The sequence below is a fragment of the Meles meles genome, chromosome 5, assembly GCF_922984935.1.
Source record: "Meles meles chromosome 5, mMelMel3.1 paternal haplotype, whole genome shotgun sequence".
NCBI classification, from domain to species: Eukaryota; Metazoa; Chordata; class Mammalia; order Carnivora; family Mustelidae; genus Meles; species Meles meles.
In genome coordinates this window covers 149,527,182-149,543,736 of record NC_060070.1, presented here as the reverse complement: position 1 = coordinate 149,543,736, position 16,555 = coordinate 149,527,182, and the positions used below count along the sequence as shown (strand labels likewise).

Sequence of the window (16,555 nt, the reverse complement as noted above, 5' to 3'; positions counted from 1 at the left end):
CGCTTACGGGCAATCGGCCACCACCGGCGGGCTCTCCTATGGCAGGCAAGCTAGATGGAGAGCTTCTCCGCATTACTGTTCCACGCATAATAAAAGACACAGAAAGGTAAAGGGAGCTGCTTTTTCGGACCAGACCCATAGGCCCACTTCCATGGAATGTATTTGTGAAAGTAAGAATTATAAGATGTTTAAAACCAGAAGGGACCTGGGTGCAAGCTCCTTAGTTTGCCATCGAGGACACAAGGCCTCATCTTCCTGCAGAGCCGCAGCCTGCTGAAGGAGGTGTCCCAGCAGGTGCCCGGGGCTTCCAGCTTGGAACTCTCTCTCAGCACCTCGAGGGAGGGCAACGGGGGAGATTAGGGGCTTCTGGTTTTCCCACAGACAGCAACACATGCCGTGTGTGTGGAGGGCTCCCTGGCTGTCACCGCCTTCACTGAAGCGACCGGGATCGTTGTGTAAACAACGTCTCCACATCCTTCCAGGTCCCAGCCTTTCCACAAGTCGAGTGCACGTCCACCGCAGGGCTCGTGCTTCGCTGCGGGAGCTGAGATGGGGGTGATCTGGCTTCTTAACTTCCCTGTGCATCTTCAGCCGGGCTCTTTGCAACATCCTGTTTCTAGATTTGTGTTTACTTGATGGAAATGGCGTTAAACATTAAAACGTAGCCCTTGGGGATTTCTGATGTAAGTGAGAGAAAAATCAACATTTACTTCTAAAGTGAGAGAACTTAATGGAGATCTTTTTTTTCCCTAATGATGACTAAAATAGTCTCATGCTATCTGGCTATGTTTACAGTGTATTCTGTCTTCCCGTATGGGTGTCTCAGGACGGGGGAACTTTGTGGGCTCGGGTGGGCCAGCTCTCGGCAGGTGCCCGGCTGGAGCCTCACTCTGCTCTGTCCTTGCAGGGTTGCAGCTGTGAACAGAAACCCCCCTTTTTTATAGGTCACGGTACTTCAAACCACATCTAAATCTTTTATTTATTTTTCTCTTCCCCTCTGTGAAAGCTGAAAACCAGAAGTGGTATTTCGTTTTCATGAAAAACTGAAATTGAGTATTTCCAAACACCTCATTCAGCTTGGGTGGGGATGACTTTGAGTTTCCATGGCAACGGAAACAAAAACACGTAGGGTGACTGCTATGTCTGCAACCCCATTGCCAGAACTCCACAGAAACACTTTCCGCGGAGAGCCTGAAACAGACCCTCCCCTCTTTCCCAAAGCGGCAAGGGAAGGTGGTAAATGTTACTTGAGAAGTGGATTCATTGTTTCTTTTTGGTGCTGATCTCTGTCATTTTGTTTCTTTTTGATACTGATCTCTGTCATTTTGTTTCTTTTTGGTGCTGATCTCGGCTCCCGGGAGGAGTGGGTTTCAGGGAGGATTCAGTGACCCGTGGGACTGGGGAGGAGACACGGTGGTTAGGGCGGTTAAGGAGGTTAGGGACTAGGGAGGAGGACACAAGTGGTTACCTTGACTAGAAAGTTCTAACTTGCACTGTTCTCTCAGATAACCGGGGTCTTAAACCTTTACATATAATCCTCAGGGAACCTCAGTGTAAATATGACAAATAAATATTTACTTCTCAAGAGGGCAGGACCTCAGCTGTAGTCTCTGTTTCAATGTCTCTCCCGTGTCTAGTGTGGGTGCTGCTGTGGCGGTCAGAGGTGTGATGGGGGTTTCTAGTGCACGACCTCCAAGCGGCTCCAGCTGTCCGTGACTACCCTCCAAGTAATTGACACTTTCGACATTCTGTGACTCATTTCCATATGATTTCCATATTCCATCTCCCTTCCTCTCACCACGCAGGAATCTCGAGTTAACCTTAGTCACTGCATGCTCACTCTAGGAATCCTGAATCCTCGGCGCAGTCCCCATGAGGACGCAGCCGGCGCTAATAACTACCAGACCTTTCCTGACTTGCCATCCAAATCAACCATTATCTCAGACTGCCTGTTAGGAAATAAATAGTAAGACACGCAGATAAGCGCATGCAGGCAAAAGGCACTTGGAATACCAACACTCGTGTTGTTAAGGAGAAATATGGAAGCTTTCTAGTGGAGCTTTGTAAGAGCAATTGCTTATGATAAATAATATGCTTTTTTTTTTTTTAAAGAGGGGAAAGGCTGGGTGCAGCGGTGACTTGGCGGGACCCAGACTGGGTGCAGTGACTTTGTGGGGACTCAGGCGAAAAGGCCTTTTTTCCTTCCTGTTCCTTTTCCTCCTCTCTCACCTCCCTCCAGATGAATTGCTACTTCCTAGTCTTATCTTTTCCTTTGGGATCCTTCCTCCTTCCTCCCCATACTCCCCAGCCCTTCCCTTTGGCTGCTGTGTCTACCTCTCTTATCTGAATTACTAACATTACCAGGATCGTTGTAGGGTTCTTTGAGGTGGGGATGGAACATGGGCTCCATGTCCCTGAGCCTTGTTCACTGACTCGACGCCAGTGCCCGCATCCCAGCCAGAGGGCAGGTCCAGCTAAATGCACAGAGGCTGAGAACTACTTGGGGATTTTGAGGACATTAAATAGTTGTAAGATTTTTTTTTTTTTTTTGGTGGAGGGGGTGGGGCACTAGGAATATTTTTCTAGCACTTTCTGTATTTTAATTCTAAGTGAGCTGCTCCTCTCCGATCTTTTTGTTAGTTCATTCATTCCGCACCAGCAGTGACTTCCCACCAGGAGTCACAGGACAGTCTGTGAAGGGAAGGTTTGACACCTGAGACAAGGGAGGTGTCTGCCTGGAGCGTAACTGCCCAGTAAAGCAGGGAGATACCCAGAGGCTGGTTGCTCAGGTGGTACATTCCCAGGGCATCTTAGCAGACAGAGAGGTGCCACACAGCTCTACCTGGTGGTCAGGAGTGGGGGCACATGGCTTCCTTAAAAGTACAAGCAAGAGGGGCACCTGGGTGGCTTGGTCGGTCAGGCATCTGACTCTTGATTTCGGCTCAAGTCCTGATCTCAGGACCATGGGATCGAGCTCTGCGATGGGCTCTGTGCGGTGCACGGAGCCTGCTTGATTCTCCTGTCCCTCTCCCCTCCTGCTCGTGCGTGCTTCCTCTCTTTCTCTCTTAAAAAAAAAAAAAAAGAGGGGCGCCTGGGTGGCTCAGCGGGTTAAAGCCTCTGCCTTTCGCTCAGGTCATGATCCCGGGGTCCTGGGATCGAGCCCCGCGTCGGGCTCTCTGCTTGGCGGGGAGCCTGCTTCCTCCTCCTCTCTCTCTCTGCCTGCCTCTCTGCCTACTTGTGATCTCTGTCTGTCAAATAAATAAATAAAATCTTTAAAAAAAAAAAAAGAAAGAAAGAAAGAAAGAAAGAAAAGAGAAGAGAAGAAATTGAAGATTCTGCTAATATACAACAAACCATGGACAGTTCTTAAATAGAGAGATCGGGGGCCTTTCGGACACTCACGGTGTTGTTCAGCTGTTCCCTCGGTCTAGTTCCCGGGCATTTTCATCTCTCCCAAAGGAAACCCTATGCCTATGTTTTTAAAGATTTATTTATTTATTTGAGAGAGAGAGAGAGAGAGTGTGTGCAAGCAGGGGGAGGGGCAGAGGGAGAGAGAGAGGAGGAGAAGCAGGTTTCTAGCTGAGCACAGAGCCTGACACAGGACTCAATCCCAGGACCCCGGGATCATGCTCTGAGCCGAAACCCAGGAGTCAGACGCTCAACCGACTGAGCCACGCAGGCACCCCAAAACCTCCTGCCTAGTAAGCAGCCTCTCCCCATTCTCCCTTCTCCTCAGGCCTGGCCACCACGAATCCACTTTCTGTCTTCATAGATTGGCCTATTCTGAATGTTTTGTGTATTTTTGTGGAAATGAAATCATACAGTAAGTGACCTTCTGTGCCTGGCTCTGCATAGAGCTAACTCACAGCCTGCCCCTCCCCCCCCCCCCCCCCCCCCGGGAAGAGCTGTTCTTGCTGTGAGGGGAGATCCCAAGGCCTCTAAGAACGGCATTCATCTGAGTAGACTCTCCACTGTGGGCGTCCCGCTGCCGGGGCCATACGTCAGGGCAGCATCGTGCGAGGGGCACCAGCGTCCTCCTGGGGAGTTTCTCTGCAGCACGAGAAGGAGGGCAAGGATTGGGGGAGTGTGCGGCTTGCTGACTCTCCCTCCTCCCTTCCTCCCACTGTGGACCCCCACCGTCTTGTGGAAGGGGCGTTCTTTCGCTTCTCTGAAGGTCCTCGCCATGGTATAGATTTTATGTGTGTGTGTGTGTGTATGGGTGTGAAACCCAGTGTTCCTTCTGGGGATGATTTGATTGATGTATGCACTGGAAACATCTTTAATAATTTAATGTCTGCTTCAAAGGAGATTACACCAAAAAGCACATTGCTTTTCATTTATTCATTACAGATCTGTCACAGCAGATTTTTTTTTTTTTTGGCCTGAGTTGTAGTGTCGTAGTAATAATAAATTGTGTTCTACACTGTGGATATTTTAAAGCATTATAAGCCTTTTAACTCCCATTACCATCTTATTTAAATGGATCCAGCTTTTAGTGCAGCACCTTAATCTTCCATTTCGTAAAGCTGAGCTAACCAGGTGTGGCTTCGTGGGATGACGGTGAGACAGCCGTGGTGGGAAAGTGTAACAGAGCGAATGGGCGGGGAGGGTGAGCCCGTGTGTTTACAGCAGCGCTCCTAACGGTGGGGACAGCAGAGCCTGAATTCAGGGCTGGGCGTCTCCTTCCTTGGACAGAGGTGAGGGAAGAAGAAAAAAAAAATGTATATGTGTTTGGGAATTGGGAATGAGGAAAAAAGAGTGAGATGAGAAATGCAAAACTAAAAACTAAAAACCAACTCACACTATTTTCCCACATTTCAGAATAAATCAAGATTTCATGGAAAGGAAAACAGACTTCACTCGACACGGAAGTCGTCACCTCAATAGACGTTAGCGTGTTCTTGTAACAGATTCTCAGAGAGACAAGGGACAGACAGATCTGTGCTCCTGAATGATGGCAGTGAACTTGGGGTGTTCTCTGTCATTATCTTCCATGTTTTTATTATAGAATTCTCTATAACTTCCCTTTAAAGCCAAAACTAAATGTTGCTCCGAATGGGGCGAGTTTAGGTACACTAACCATTATCCAATTCTCAGAAATAATCTAAAAAGAACTCTGCTCCCGTTGGCCCTGGCGCTGTGGTATTTCTGGAGTTTTGTTGTGTAACACCTCGGGGACTCTGCCCTGCCCCCTCAGGACGCGCCCTCCCTGGATCCCGCCGAAAGTCTTTCAGAGAAATCTGGAAATGTTCGGTGATTGTTTCCACATTGAAGCGGGGCTGCGTCTTTCGGAGCCACAGCTCCAGCCGCTGAAAGGACACGCGGGGGTGTTCGCCGCAGTGACCGCGTGAAGGAGAAGCTCCACGTGGTATGTCTTTAAGGACGAGCACTGGGCCCCGGGGGCCAGCTGTGGCCCTGGGTTCCAGTCCCCGCCCTGCCTGGTCGTTGCCGTGTGATGCTGTTGGGGTTGCGTGGCTCCTCCTTTTCCTGACGTGTGCGGGGGCCTAAGAGGCAGACCTGGCAGGGGTGTCGGGATGGTCTCACGAAGTGACGCGTGTGCAAGCACAGGGCACAACACTCAGCGCAGACGGGAGCTGGGGACTCCGGGGACACACTGCCCCTGCACACAGCGTTCCCGTGGGCTCGCAGCGGGCGCCGTGACCGAGCCCGGGTGGCAGGCTGCCATGCCCACCACCCGAGGTCCCTTTCCGGACCCCTGCGCTGGGCTGTTTACGGTGTGCCCGGTGCCTGCCCGGCTCTGAGCTCCCTGATTCCTGTCAGATTTGTCTCCAAATGTCCGGCACCCCCAGTGCTGCTCAGCGCCGAGGGGTGACCCCAGGCCCACTCCCGAGTCACGGTGACCCAGCCTTCCAGATGTCTCTTAGGGTCCCACAGGGAGTGCCCCTCACGTCCTTCAGAGTCCCTAAGGAAGGAGCTTGTGGGCTCTGGGCCCGAGACCCTTCGGCCTTTCCTTGGGCTCCTGTGACATGGGCATGGCAAGCGGCCCACAGTGATTCTGAGTCGGCTCCTTGTTCTAGTTCTTTCCCACCGCAGTCCCCTCTCTGTCCTGGGGTCCTGTTGAGGAAGCCCCCTCCAAGCCCTTGCTCCTTACACATACACACCCCCTCTGGCCTGGATATTTCCTCTCCCCTGCCCTCCCGACGACCGTGCCTGTCCTGTCCCTCAGCACACTCTTCCGTGGCTCGTCGCTGGAAGGAAGTCTGTCTCGGGGCTTTGCCATGAGTGTTCTCTGGAGAGAGAGTGGGATGGGGTGTGGGCATGGGCGCATATGGCTCTGCCTCTTGGAAACTGGAGGTTTTCCTCACCTCCCTTCATCTCGGTCTCACACATCAAAGCACGAAACCCTAACCCCGCACAGGTTCCATTTCGTAAGTCTCCGTCTTCTCTCTTCACACCATCTGGCGGATTCACCCCCCTACATGCCCATTTCTATCCCGCATTTGGCCTTCCCAAGGGCCTCACCCGGGCAGCAAGCTTAGGGATCGTGGGGGCCCCACGCCGTTCGACCCTGAACGTCCAAACGGAAATGTGGGAGACCCAGCCTCACCGTATACTGTGATTTAAGCTGTGTGATAGCCAACGCCATGGTCACTGGAATATCTTAAGAACAATTAATTTTTTTTCTTTCATTTTTTTCAAGTGCATCTTTGACATCATGCTGTCAAAACTGAGGCACTATGTTGGACAGAAAGCGAGATTTCACGGTTCATCTCTTTTCCTCTTCGAAGTAATGTTGTGTGGAATTTTGTCCTGAACTTTTAGTCCACTGGTTTTGTTTTGTTTTCTTGCAAAATGGAGCGTATTACGTTGACTTTTACGAGAAGACCATTAAGACCTCCTAACAAGCGTTAGAGTGGTTTGGGGAGAAGGGATTTCCAGGGCTGGAACTGGGGGTGGCCCGGGTGAATTTCATCTCAGACCCTCATTTTATAGGTGCTGGGGGACCACGTGACCTGTCCGGTGTCAACCAGAAAGAGGCAGGTCTAGGTCCTAACTTAGAGAAAATCCTGTCTTCTTCCTGTCCTGTTCTTCAGAAGACAAGCTGTTATTTTATCACAGGCAGTGAAACATCTGACTCCTGGACAGAGCGTGTCCTGCAAATGGGAGGCAACCCTGGTGTTTTAAGACGTGATATGCCAAGCAGGGTGGGAGGCACCGAGTGTAACTTCTCTCCTTCACCCCCCCTGCATGTTTTATGATATTCTCATGTGACACCTGGGGACTCTGGCCCTCATGGAAAGGAGGTGACAGCCAGTAAGTACCCGCCCAAGCCCTGAGCCCAGGCCCTTCTCCCAAGTCTTGGCTCTGGAAGTCAGCCTCCTGCTGTCTTTTAAAGCAGGTGTACATGTATCCAAGTAACTTGAAAATTGCCTAATTTGGGCTCATAGACTCTTGAGCACTTACCGTTTTTATAGGAAGGATATAGAGTGGTTTGGCCTTGGAGCTGCATGAGCGTGTTTGTGTTTTGAGATACGCCGGGAGCCCCAGGCATTGTGTGGGCAGCGGGCCACGTGTGGTGCTGGAAGGCCTGGTCTCACGTCCCGGCCTCACGTCCCGGCACCAGCACCGTTGCGCGCTCTGCATCTTGTGATCTAAATACACACCAGGCACCGCGGTGGGGAGGTCGAATTCTCCACAGAGACTTTTTTTAACCTCCTCCTCTGGGCTGGACGCTCCACTAGGTATGGGCCGAAGGCCCTACAGTCTGGCTTCGTCTCTGCTGCAGGGCTTATGAGCACTGTTCCTGGAGTCACATGCCTCGTTCCAGTCCTGGCTCTTTGACTCCCACACAGCGGGATCTTGGGCGAGCTGTTTGGTCTCTTTGTACCTTGGTTTTCTCCCCCGTAGAAGGGGACTAACACCAACCGCGCAGGGCTGTTGGGAGGGCCAGTGCGGGAGATCCCTCGCGAAGAGCGGTGCGCCGTGGGTTCTCGGGGAAGGTTGGCGCCTTGTCCGCTGCTGAGCGCTGTGCGCGTGTGAGGACGTTTACGTGACTGTGGTGTGGTCATCGTCACGTCGTCGTAACGGGCGGTGGAGAATCTCTGTCGCCCTGCTGACTTTCCTCCGTTATTCGTTCTGACCCGCCAGAGGCCAGCGGAAATCGTGGATGAGGAGGAAGACGGAGGAAAAGCGACCAAGGATGCAGAGCAGAAAGCAGACTTTTCGGGAATGAACGGTGCCGTTGAAGGAGGAGGAGAAGAGGGGGCACCAGGTGCCTCCGAGCAGGCCGAGGGCGTCCCGGGTCACAGCGAGGAGCAGGCGGCCCCCGCCCGCGGTAACGGAGGCACCGACGAGGAAAACGGCGAGGAGCTGGATCAGGTTAATCCCGAGCCTCAGGAGGCCGTGGAGGAGGACGTCAAGTCGCAAGGAGCTGGCGGTGCCCAGGGCGAGGTACTTCTGCTGCTGGTGCTCACGTGTGTTCGTGCATGAATGTGTGTGCGGTGCACGTGCCCGTGCACTTCGGGAGTTGTCCAAGCACTTAGGACTTGCACTGAAGCCACTTACTACCGAGCCGGGAAGGACTCAACACTTGTTAAGTACTTGTCAATTACTTAACAAGTACTGTCATCCACCTCTCAGAGAATCCACGCATCTGTCCTGTCATCCACCCACCCACCCACCCACCCACGCACTCATCCGTCTGTCCAGCCATGCACCCACTCATCTACCCGCTCACCCCTCTGTCCGTCTGTCCCCACCCACCCACCCACTCATCCGTCTGTCCAGCCATGCACCCACTCATCTACCCGCTCACCCCTCTGTCCGTCTGTCCCCACCCACCCACCCACTCATCCGTCTGTCCAGCCATCCACCCACTCATCGACCCATTCCACACCTCCACCCACCCATCCACACATCACTCATCCATCCACCCTCCCATCCCTCGTCTCATCCTACGGAGTTGGCAGAGGCTCCCGAGAACGTATATAACAAATATGAACCAATACAAGTAAGTTAAGATCCGGGGGGGCACAGACAAGAAATGAACATCAAGGCCATGAGATCTAGACATGAAAGAAGGAACATCCCTTCTGTCACGGGTGACTTCTTTATACTCTGTTAAGTTTCACTTGGTTAGTTCCCATTAAAGGGAGGAACTGAATCAAGCATTCGATGCACCAGGCATTTATTAATACATGGTGCTACTCATTAGACCAAGAGGGTAAGGAATGACATTGTAACGGCTCCTTCCTAGCCCGTGTTCCTGCTAGGGTCCCTGCAGCAGGAGAGCCTCACGTGCAGGCATCCTTCCAGAGGTTGGATGATTAAATTAGAGACTGGAGAATAGAGTCAAGGTCAATGTCATAGCGTAAGAGGCAGGATGCACTCCGCAGCCTTCTTCTCATCCAGGAGAATGAACCCCGCCTGTCTCTCCTCTGTTCAGGGCCCCGGTCCCTCAGGCTGTAACCTCTCCCGTGGGCCTGGATGTCTTTATTCCTGACACCTGGTGTCATGACTGTGGTTTTCTTGATGATGTACTATGGACTCATCTGTTTTATTTTGCTTGGCAGGGGGAACCAAATTTAGTAATGGTAAAATAGCAAAACCTTCTTGTGGCCTGGTTTTAATAACCGGCAGAGTCGTCTGTAATCTGTTGTCTGGTTTATATGAATACATTCTCAGCATCTAAATGAAAACACTCAATGTGTCTCCTGTTTCATCTTCCCTTAAGGTGAGGGAATCACAGTTGTAGTCAGGTAGAACTTCCCCATATGACGTTCTGCAGAGTCACTGGAAATGAGCGAAAATTTGTCTCCTGAAGTTGTTTGTAGCTAAAATTAGAAAAGGAAATCAGTCCATAACATGATTCTCTTTCCCTCAATAAGGACACAAAATGAACATCTCAAGAAACACACACACACACACACACACTTTCTCAAGGGAAGTGAAATGGCTCATCTGGGGGCATCACCCGCCAAGCACCGTAACGTGGAGGATGGTGCCCTCACTGTCACTGATGTGGTAACCACGGCAGTCGGCTTCATGAAGCTCTTTGTTACTGTTGCCTTTGAGGAAAGTCTCCAGCAGGAAACCCGAGCGCAAACCCTCTGTGGGACCTTGGTCGTGAGGTCCAAGAGTGCCTCTCGCAGTGCTCTGGGTTTTAGTTCAGTGCTATCCCCTCAAACAGCTGACCGAAACCAGTGGGGGACCTGTCTGTCCATTCTGTAAATTCAGCTTTTAAAAACAGATGTCTTATAAGAATCGGGCCTCAGTCAAGATCAGGGTCCTGTAACGTGCAGTTCAGGCCTTCCCGGGGTGTTCTGACGGGGAATCTGAACTTCGGTCCCTGCTGTGTGACGAGTCAGGGCTGTTAACTCTGCAAATGCCAGAGAGGGCAGGCACCCGCAGAGAGACTGAATCTCGCTCCACTCCTCTCTCCCCTAAGGACAGTGCAGGCTGTTTCCATTCTCCCTCATGGGCTCCTTCAGGTACATCTGAAGCGTATCGAACATGCGAAAACCAAGATCCATAGGAATTACAAATTATACCTTAAAGATTAACTATTTCAAAAAGACGGCTTGTTTCTAGAACGGCCCCAGGTTCAGTTCAGCAGGTACCGTGTTGTCCGGTGTAGCCGTTCTTAGGTACGGTGTGCTGGGATGACAGACAGACAGACAGACAGCAGGGAAGCGGGAGAAACGCAGCACAAGCCACAGACACGGAGGTCACGCGGTGTTGGAGACACTTCCTGAGATAACAGTGTGAAAAGGGAGTCCCGATATTTTTTCTTTTTCTTTCTAGACCATCAGTTACGGCTGCAGGGAAAGGGCCTTGGAGCCAGTCCTCCTGTCCCCACTCGGGTGGCCCTTGCGAGGACGGTGGAGACTGCAGGGTTCCACAGAGCAGAGCTTGTAAACCAGGGAATTCTGAGCTCATCCGCTTAGATTTCCGTCTAGTGGGAGGCGGGCTCATTGGACATGAGACAAGATCCTTAACAGCATAAAAGAAGTCCAAGTGCAGGCTTGCTCCTAACATTGGAGAAATCCTGCCTCGGTACTTGGTTTGCTTCCTGTCCTTATCTCTGTACCTGATGGTTCTTGGTATCATAGTCACAAAGAATTTGTGAGCTCTGATTCACACAAGAACAGCTGGTGTGGGCTGGGTTAATGTGACACGGAGGTAGAATTGCTGTGCTTTTTTTCTCTGAAAATGCTGAAATGAAAAGTATAAATATGCTATTGAAAATAAAAACTTAAAGTGAGATCAAGAAAAAAAAATTGAGGGGCACCTGAGTGGCTCAGTTGGTTAAGCATCTGCCTTTGGCTCAGGTCATGATCCCAGGGTCCTGGGACGGAACCCCATGTTGGGCTCCCTGCTCAGTGGGGAGTCTGCGTCCCCCTCTCCTGCCGCTCCCCTGCTGTGCTCTTATGGTCCCAGGTAGGGCTTTTGTGCAAGTAAGGTGTTGAGGATGGCGTGTGCCCTGGGATGATCAACTAAAACACAAAGGGGACCCAAGGAATTATTTTTAGTTGACTGTTTATATGATTACCTAAATATGGAGTCATTTTTTTTTTCCCTTGTGAATTTAATGACCTTTGGGACAAAAGAACTAAGTATCTTTGTTTTGATCGCTTTTCTTCCAGGCTGACTCAGACCCTCAAAGACCACCAAGACCAGAAGTAAAAATCACGAGCCCACAAGAAAATGAGAACGAACAAAACAAGGACTATGCTGCCGTAGCATAGATGATTTTTAAGAAGAGAGTGTATCGATTATCGGGAAAGTGAAGGGTTATGACACTTGAACAATAAGGATATAGTTGCTGCTGAGCATGATGTACGGTTGAAGGCTGCATACGGAATTCTAAGATTAGAGGCTTAATGGAAAGGCTAGGTGATTTTGAGTAGCCACTAAACCAGAGTGGCTTCTGGTCATGGGATGTGTCTGTAAAAGTCATTTGGAAATATTAGGAGGGGTCGAGGGATAGAAGTTGCACGGATGGCAATGGGCCACTTGTCTTGGTAAGTGATGAAAAAAGATAGGAGCACGCCCATCTGTATTTTCTATACATTTAGAAGGGAGGTTGGTAGATGGGAGCTTGTTCTAAAGCATGTATCCAGGAAGGCATAGAATTGTAGAGACGATAATAGGAAGGCATGTACTATTTTTTTAAAGCAATAAACTCTTGAATAAACAAATGGTGATTTAGTTTCAGAGACCGCAGTAGATTCGTGACTTGTTGACATTCCTTCCTTTCTTCCTCCTTATCCCAAATCCGTCTCCCAAGAATTAAAAAGAGCACATTTTGGAAGGAAGCAGTCTCCATGCAGTGTGTTAGTGATTCATTTCGGCAAGCCTCTCCCTCAAGTGCTTTGGGTTTTAATCCTTACGGCTTTAATGACACACTCAGGAAGGGCTTTAGTGAGTGAGCCCAGTAGGATGGTTTGCAAGTTCTGATACTCTATGGGTTTTCATGGGTCTAGTCTACCTTTGTCAAGAATACCCATCTCTTCTCCATCATGTTACTACATTAGAAAACTCAATGTTGGCTAGTCTAAAGGTTGAATTCTTTCCAATTTTTTACGAAAGAACCAAGAGTGCATTTGACTTGCTTTTTAAAAGTCTTATTTCTATTAGGATTAGCCTTGTTGTATTTTTGCCCCTAGGGATATCAGCGAATGTTTATTTTAATGGCCGGTTATAGTTAGACTTCCAAGCAGATTCCTTCCTATATAATTAGAAGTCTTATGATAGAAATTGTTGAAAAATGTTTAAATTGTCATGATGAAACCAGTTTCTTATTACAATTTTGTGGGCTAATTAAATGAACTCATATTGGCCTTGTTAAGTATATATGGGGAAAGACATAATTGTATTAGTTTTCTGAATTTTTAAGAGATGATGCAGATCTTCCTTAAATATAGAAATAATATATTTTTCTCATATTAAAGAATATTTTTATTAATGATTTAGATGTTATAAATTTGGAAGGAAACTTCTAGCGCTTTTGTAGAAGTTGTTATTAATCATAAGGTTAAAAGATTTTCTTCCCCTCCAGGTCTCATAACCAACCATTTAGAGTAAGGGTATTTATATCAAATACTTAATAGAAAATGAATGTATTTTTTTCTCTAGCAGCTATTTTAATATTTTCTACAAATAAGAAGCGTAAATGGAGACAATCATGTAACAGTATTGGAAAAGAGATGGTGTTATAAGGGTATGTTGATCTGGCAGGATGAGTTATAAGTGGGGGGTTCTATATTTCTGGTATAAAATCTAGATGGTGCTTTATTACAGGTAGACTTCTTTTTTCAAAGGAGACAATCCGAAACCCTGTAGACTACAAGCAACACTCTTGAGTCACTAGGGAAATAGACTGGCTGTTTTTTTGATGTTAAATTCCCATGCCATCACTGGGCTTGGGGTTAATGATGTTCAATAGTTTATAGAAATCAGGAATTAAATGCAAGAAGTTATAACTAATTTTCAAGGGGATTCTTTCACTTTACTTCCTTTCATGAGTTTCTCTTTTTTCCTTCTTTAAAAGAGATACATTGCATTTTTTTCTTCCATTCCTCATTATACCATAAACTCAGGTTTTCCGGATCTTTTTACAAGTCATCTCAATGAAGCCCAATGTTGTTTTACATGAAAAGCAAAAGATACAAATGCTTTAAGAAGACAATGGACCATAGTAATTGTAGCAAAAAATGGAAAAGTCAGGAAGTAATTCTTGTCTTGGATGTGCATTTTTACCCTTTGTTAACAAGATGTACTTGTGACCTATCTTGGGACGGACACAGCTCATAACCTGAAAACACTTGCAAACGTACACCACTAAAAAAAAAAAAAAAATTAAAAAAAATAAAAATGAAGTCTGTCATTTAACCAAGGAAAGCATCATTCACAGAGAACAGGGAGCGCGAACACCATTTTGAAGATGACATCAGCACGAGGACCATCCACCCCGTGTGGACGTGGTCTCTGTGGGAGTTGTGGTCTCCGTGGCAGGCGAGCTGCACGAGTTGAGCTGGACTCACGGACAGATCTGGAGAGCGTGTATGTGAGCGAGCAGAAGAGATCCAAGGAGTGTTTCCAGGACTGAGGACGCTGTGACAAAATCCTGTAACTCTGGTGACTTAGCCAGCGGAAGGCTTCCGTAGGTCAGTTCTTCATTGGGCTGTGGGTCCAGACCCCCTACCTAGTTCTAGTTTTATGGAACTCATTTCTCAAGCTTAGCTCGGGGTTAAGACATTCGTAAACAACCGGTTTCTTGGTTGAATTGGAAGATTAGAGATTTGCAGAGCAAAATACAGATTTTTAGCTGTCTAGTCACACAACATGATATTACAGCCATACGATAACTTTTTACTCATTGTTTTTCTCTGTAGCCACAGGATGCCTTTCCATTTATTAAGACATTGCTCTTCCCCTTAATGTGTTTTGGGGGATGTTCGAATGCCAGCTCATGGGAAGAGCAGGATAATCTCATCCTCCTGTTTCATTCTGCGAGCGTTGGCTTCGGCTGTGGCCCGTGAAGTCAGAACCATCCATGTGCCCGTGGCTCAGAGCCCATTAGCTAGCTCTGTGGGCTCACAGTTGTGAAGCCACACTAACGCGAACGTAATCTTGCTAACTTTTCCAGCATATAGCTCATAATCTGGCATCCTGGAGGATGTCGCTCAATGACCTATCTTTTACATAAGGGATAAAGTTCATTCCCCTAGGAAATGTCTGTGGCCACAGAACATCAGGAAGCCTTCTTTACGTTCTTAACGGGCCCTCCTAAAAAATCCGCTCAGTCCTTTCCTTGTTGCTCAGTAAGTGGTAACTCGAAAATTTTGAAACATCCCATGTGAACTGTTGCCAATCTGAACAGAAAGAGAATGTATAGAAATTCACATCTGCATATCAGATACTGTACAGGTGTACGTGCACACTTTAAACCAGTGGACAGGCCCCCTCAGGCACAGCGTTACTAATAGAACAAGGCTCTTCTGAGAGAAGCAATGTGTAAAAACACACGGAGAGGAAACGCTAAGAAATGATCTGTATCATGGTGCTTTAAACTTGTTTCCTGCAGGCTTTAAGAGCTTTAAAGTTTTCCAAGTTAGAAAGCTTCCAGAATTTTAATGAAAAAATTATTCTATGAAGGGGTGATTGCAGATAAATAGACAGACAGACAGACAGAGAGATGATAGATCATCTTGTTTTCCTGACCTAACGACAGAGTACAAACCCTTAGTTCTTAGTTACCAGCCTTAACTACCCTATGCTTTAGCTGCGGAATATTCCACACCAACAGCGGCTCTGCCGGAAGGTTTATCCCTGTGAGTGACTATGCGAGTGTGATTTACAGGAATGCATAGAGAACTCTCTTTGGAACCAAGTAGCCAGGTTCGCTACAAATAGAATACAGGACTGATTGATTATTCCACAACTTGATCTATGATGTTCTAGCTCAGTGCAGAAGCTTTGTAGGGTCCTTGAGTGACTGTCATGTCCTCGAGTAGCAACATTTTCTTGTTTTCTCTTCCCTTTTTTTTTTTAAGGTTAGTCTGTTTTTCTTCAGTGACAAGCACCCGCAATTCTTTATTATTAAATATCGGTCTTGTAAATACTCTAAGATTCTTGCTTTCCAGAAATTGTCCCAGTGTGGAAGTGGGTCTGATTTTTGTCCTCTCCACATAAAGTTTGCATATTTCCTACCACAAACTCTGAGGGACTTGGAGAGAGCATGAAAGTATGTGCCCCATGGTGGTGAAGAAGGAAACCCTGCTTTGGAAGAGGTATGACATCCTGCAAAATATGGGGCATTAGGAAAGGATTTTTGGATGTCTGGATAACCGTAAAACATTTGTCAAATCAAGAGGTCAGTAATGGAGCTCCGTTGACTTACGCCAACAACAGACTTCGCTTCAATCTACGAGCGGGACCGAATGAATTCTCTGTAGTTTCTCTGTAGTTGATCAGCTTAAACCACACAGTCTCACTGAGTGACTGAGTTATTGTCACAAATATCATGGCAAGTGGGAAGACGGAATGACTGTAGTCTGTTCAGAAGTTTGGAGAAAACTCACCCCGGTTTTTGCTTCGCTGCTTCTTTTGTGCCTTAAATCCTTACTATGTACAATGATAATGGGTAATTATTGATGTTGTAAGTAAAGGTTAAGTCACGCTTATCATTTTTATGTGATTTATAATTATGACTTCTTTTTGTAAGGAAAATTATTTGTGCTTTGATACAAATGATGAGCGTTAGTTTTTTAAAAATTTCTGTATCCATGCTCATTCTGAAATATGAAAGTTTACTGTTTCCTCTTGAGTAAATAGATCTTTGTTTTATTTAACTAAAATGTGTCTGGCTGTTTTATTGCTTGTTTATGAGCTTGTGTGGTTGGTATTTCATTTATCAATTCTCTACATGACTTTCTCAAAAATGCAGTACAAACTTTTTGATTTAAACCATGTGGAAATTCAACACACCAAACAATACTTCTGTTTCTCTTTGGCATGGGTGTTAAACTTCATTATGTACAGAAAAATTGTTTACATCTTCATAGACATGTTGTTTAGTTGATGAAAATTT

At 47.5% G+C, this 16,555-nt stretch overlaps 1 protein-coding gene across 1 annotated transcript in view; it reads left to right on the top strand.

Annotated features, from left to right (window-relative positions):
• Positions 1-16,272, top strand: part of DCDC2 (doublecortin domain containing 2) — a 137,307-nt gene extending 121,035 nt beyond the window's left edge. Inside the window, exons 10-11 of the mRNA XM_046006600.1 lie at positions 8,110-8,412; positions 11,607-16,272. Coding sequence (XP_045862556.1) covers positions 8,110-8,412; positions 11,607-11,708 — 405 coding nt within the window. The 3' untranslated portion in view covers positions 11,709-16,272. The remainder of the gene's footprint in view (positions 1-8,109; positions 8,413-11,606) is intronic.
• Positions 16,273-16,555: the final 283 nt, after the last annotated feature.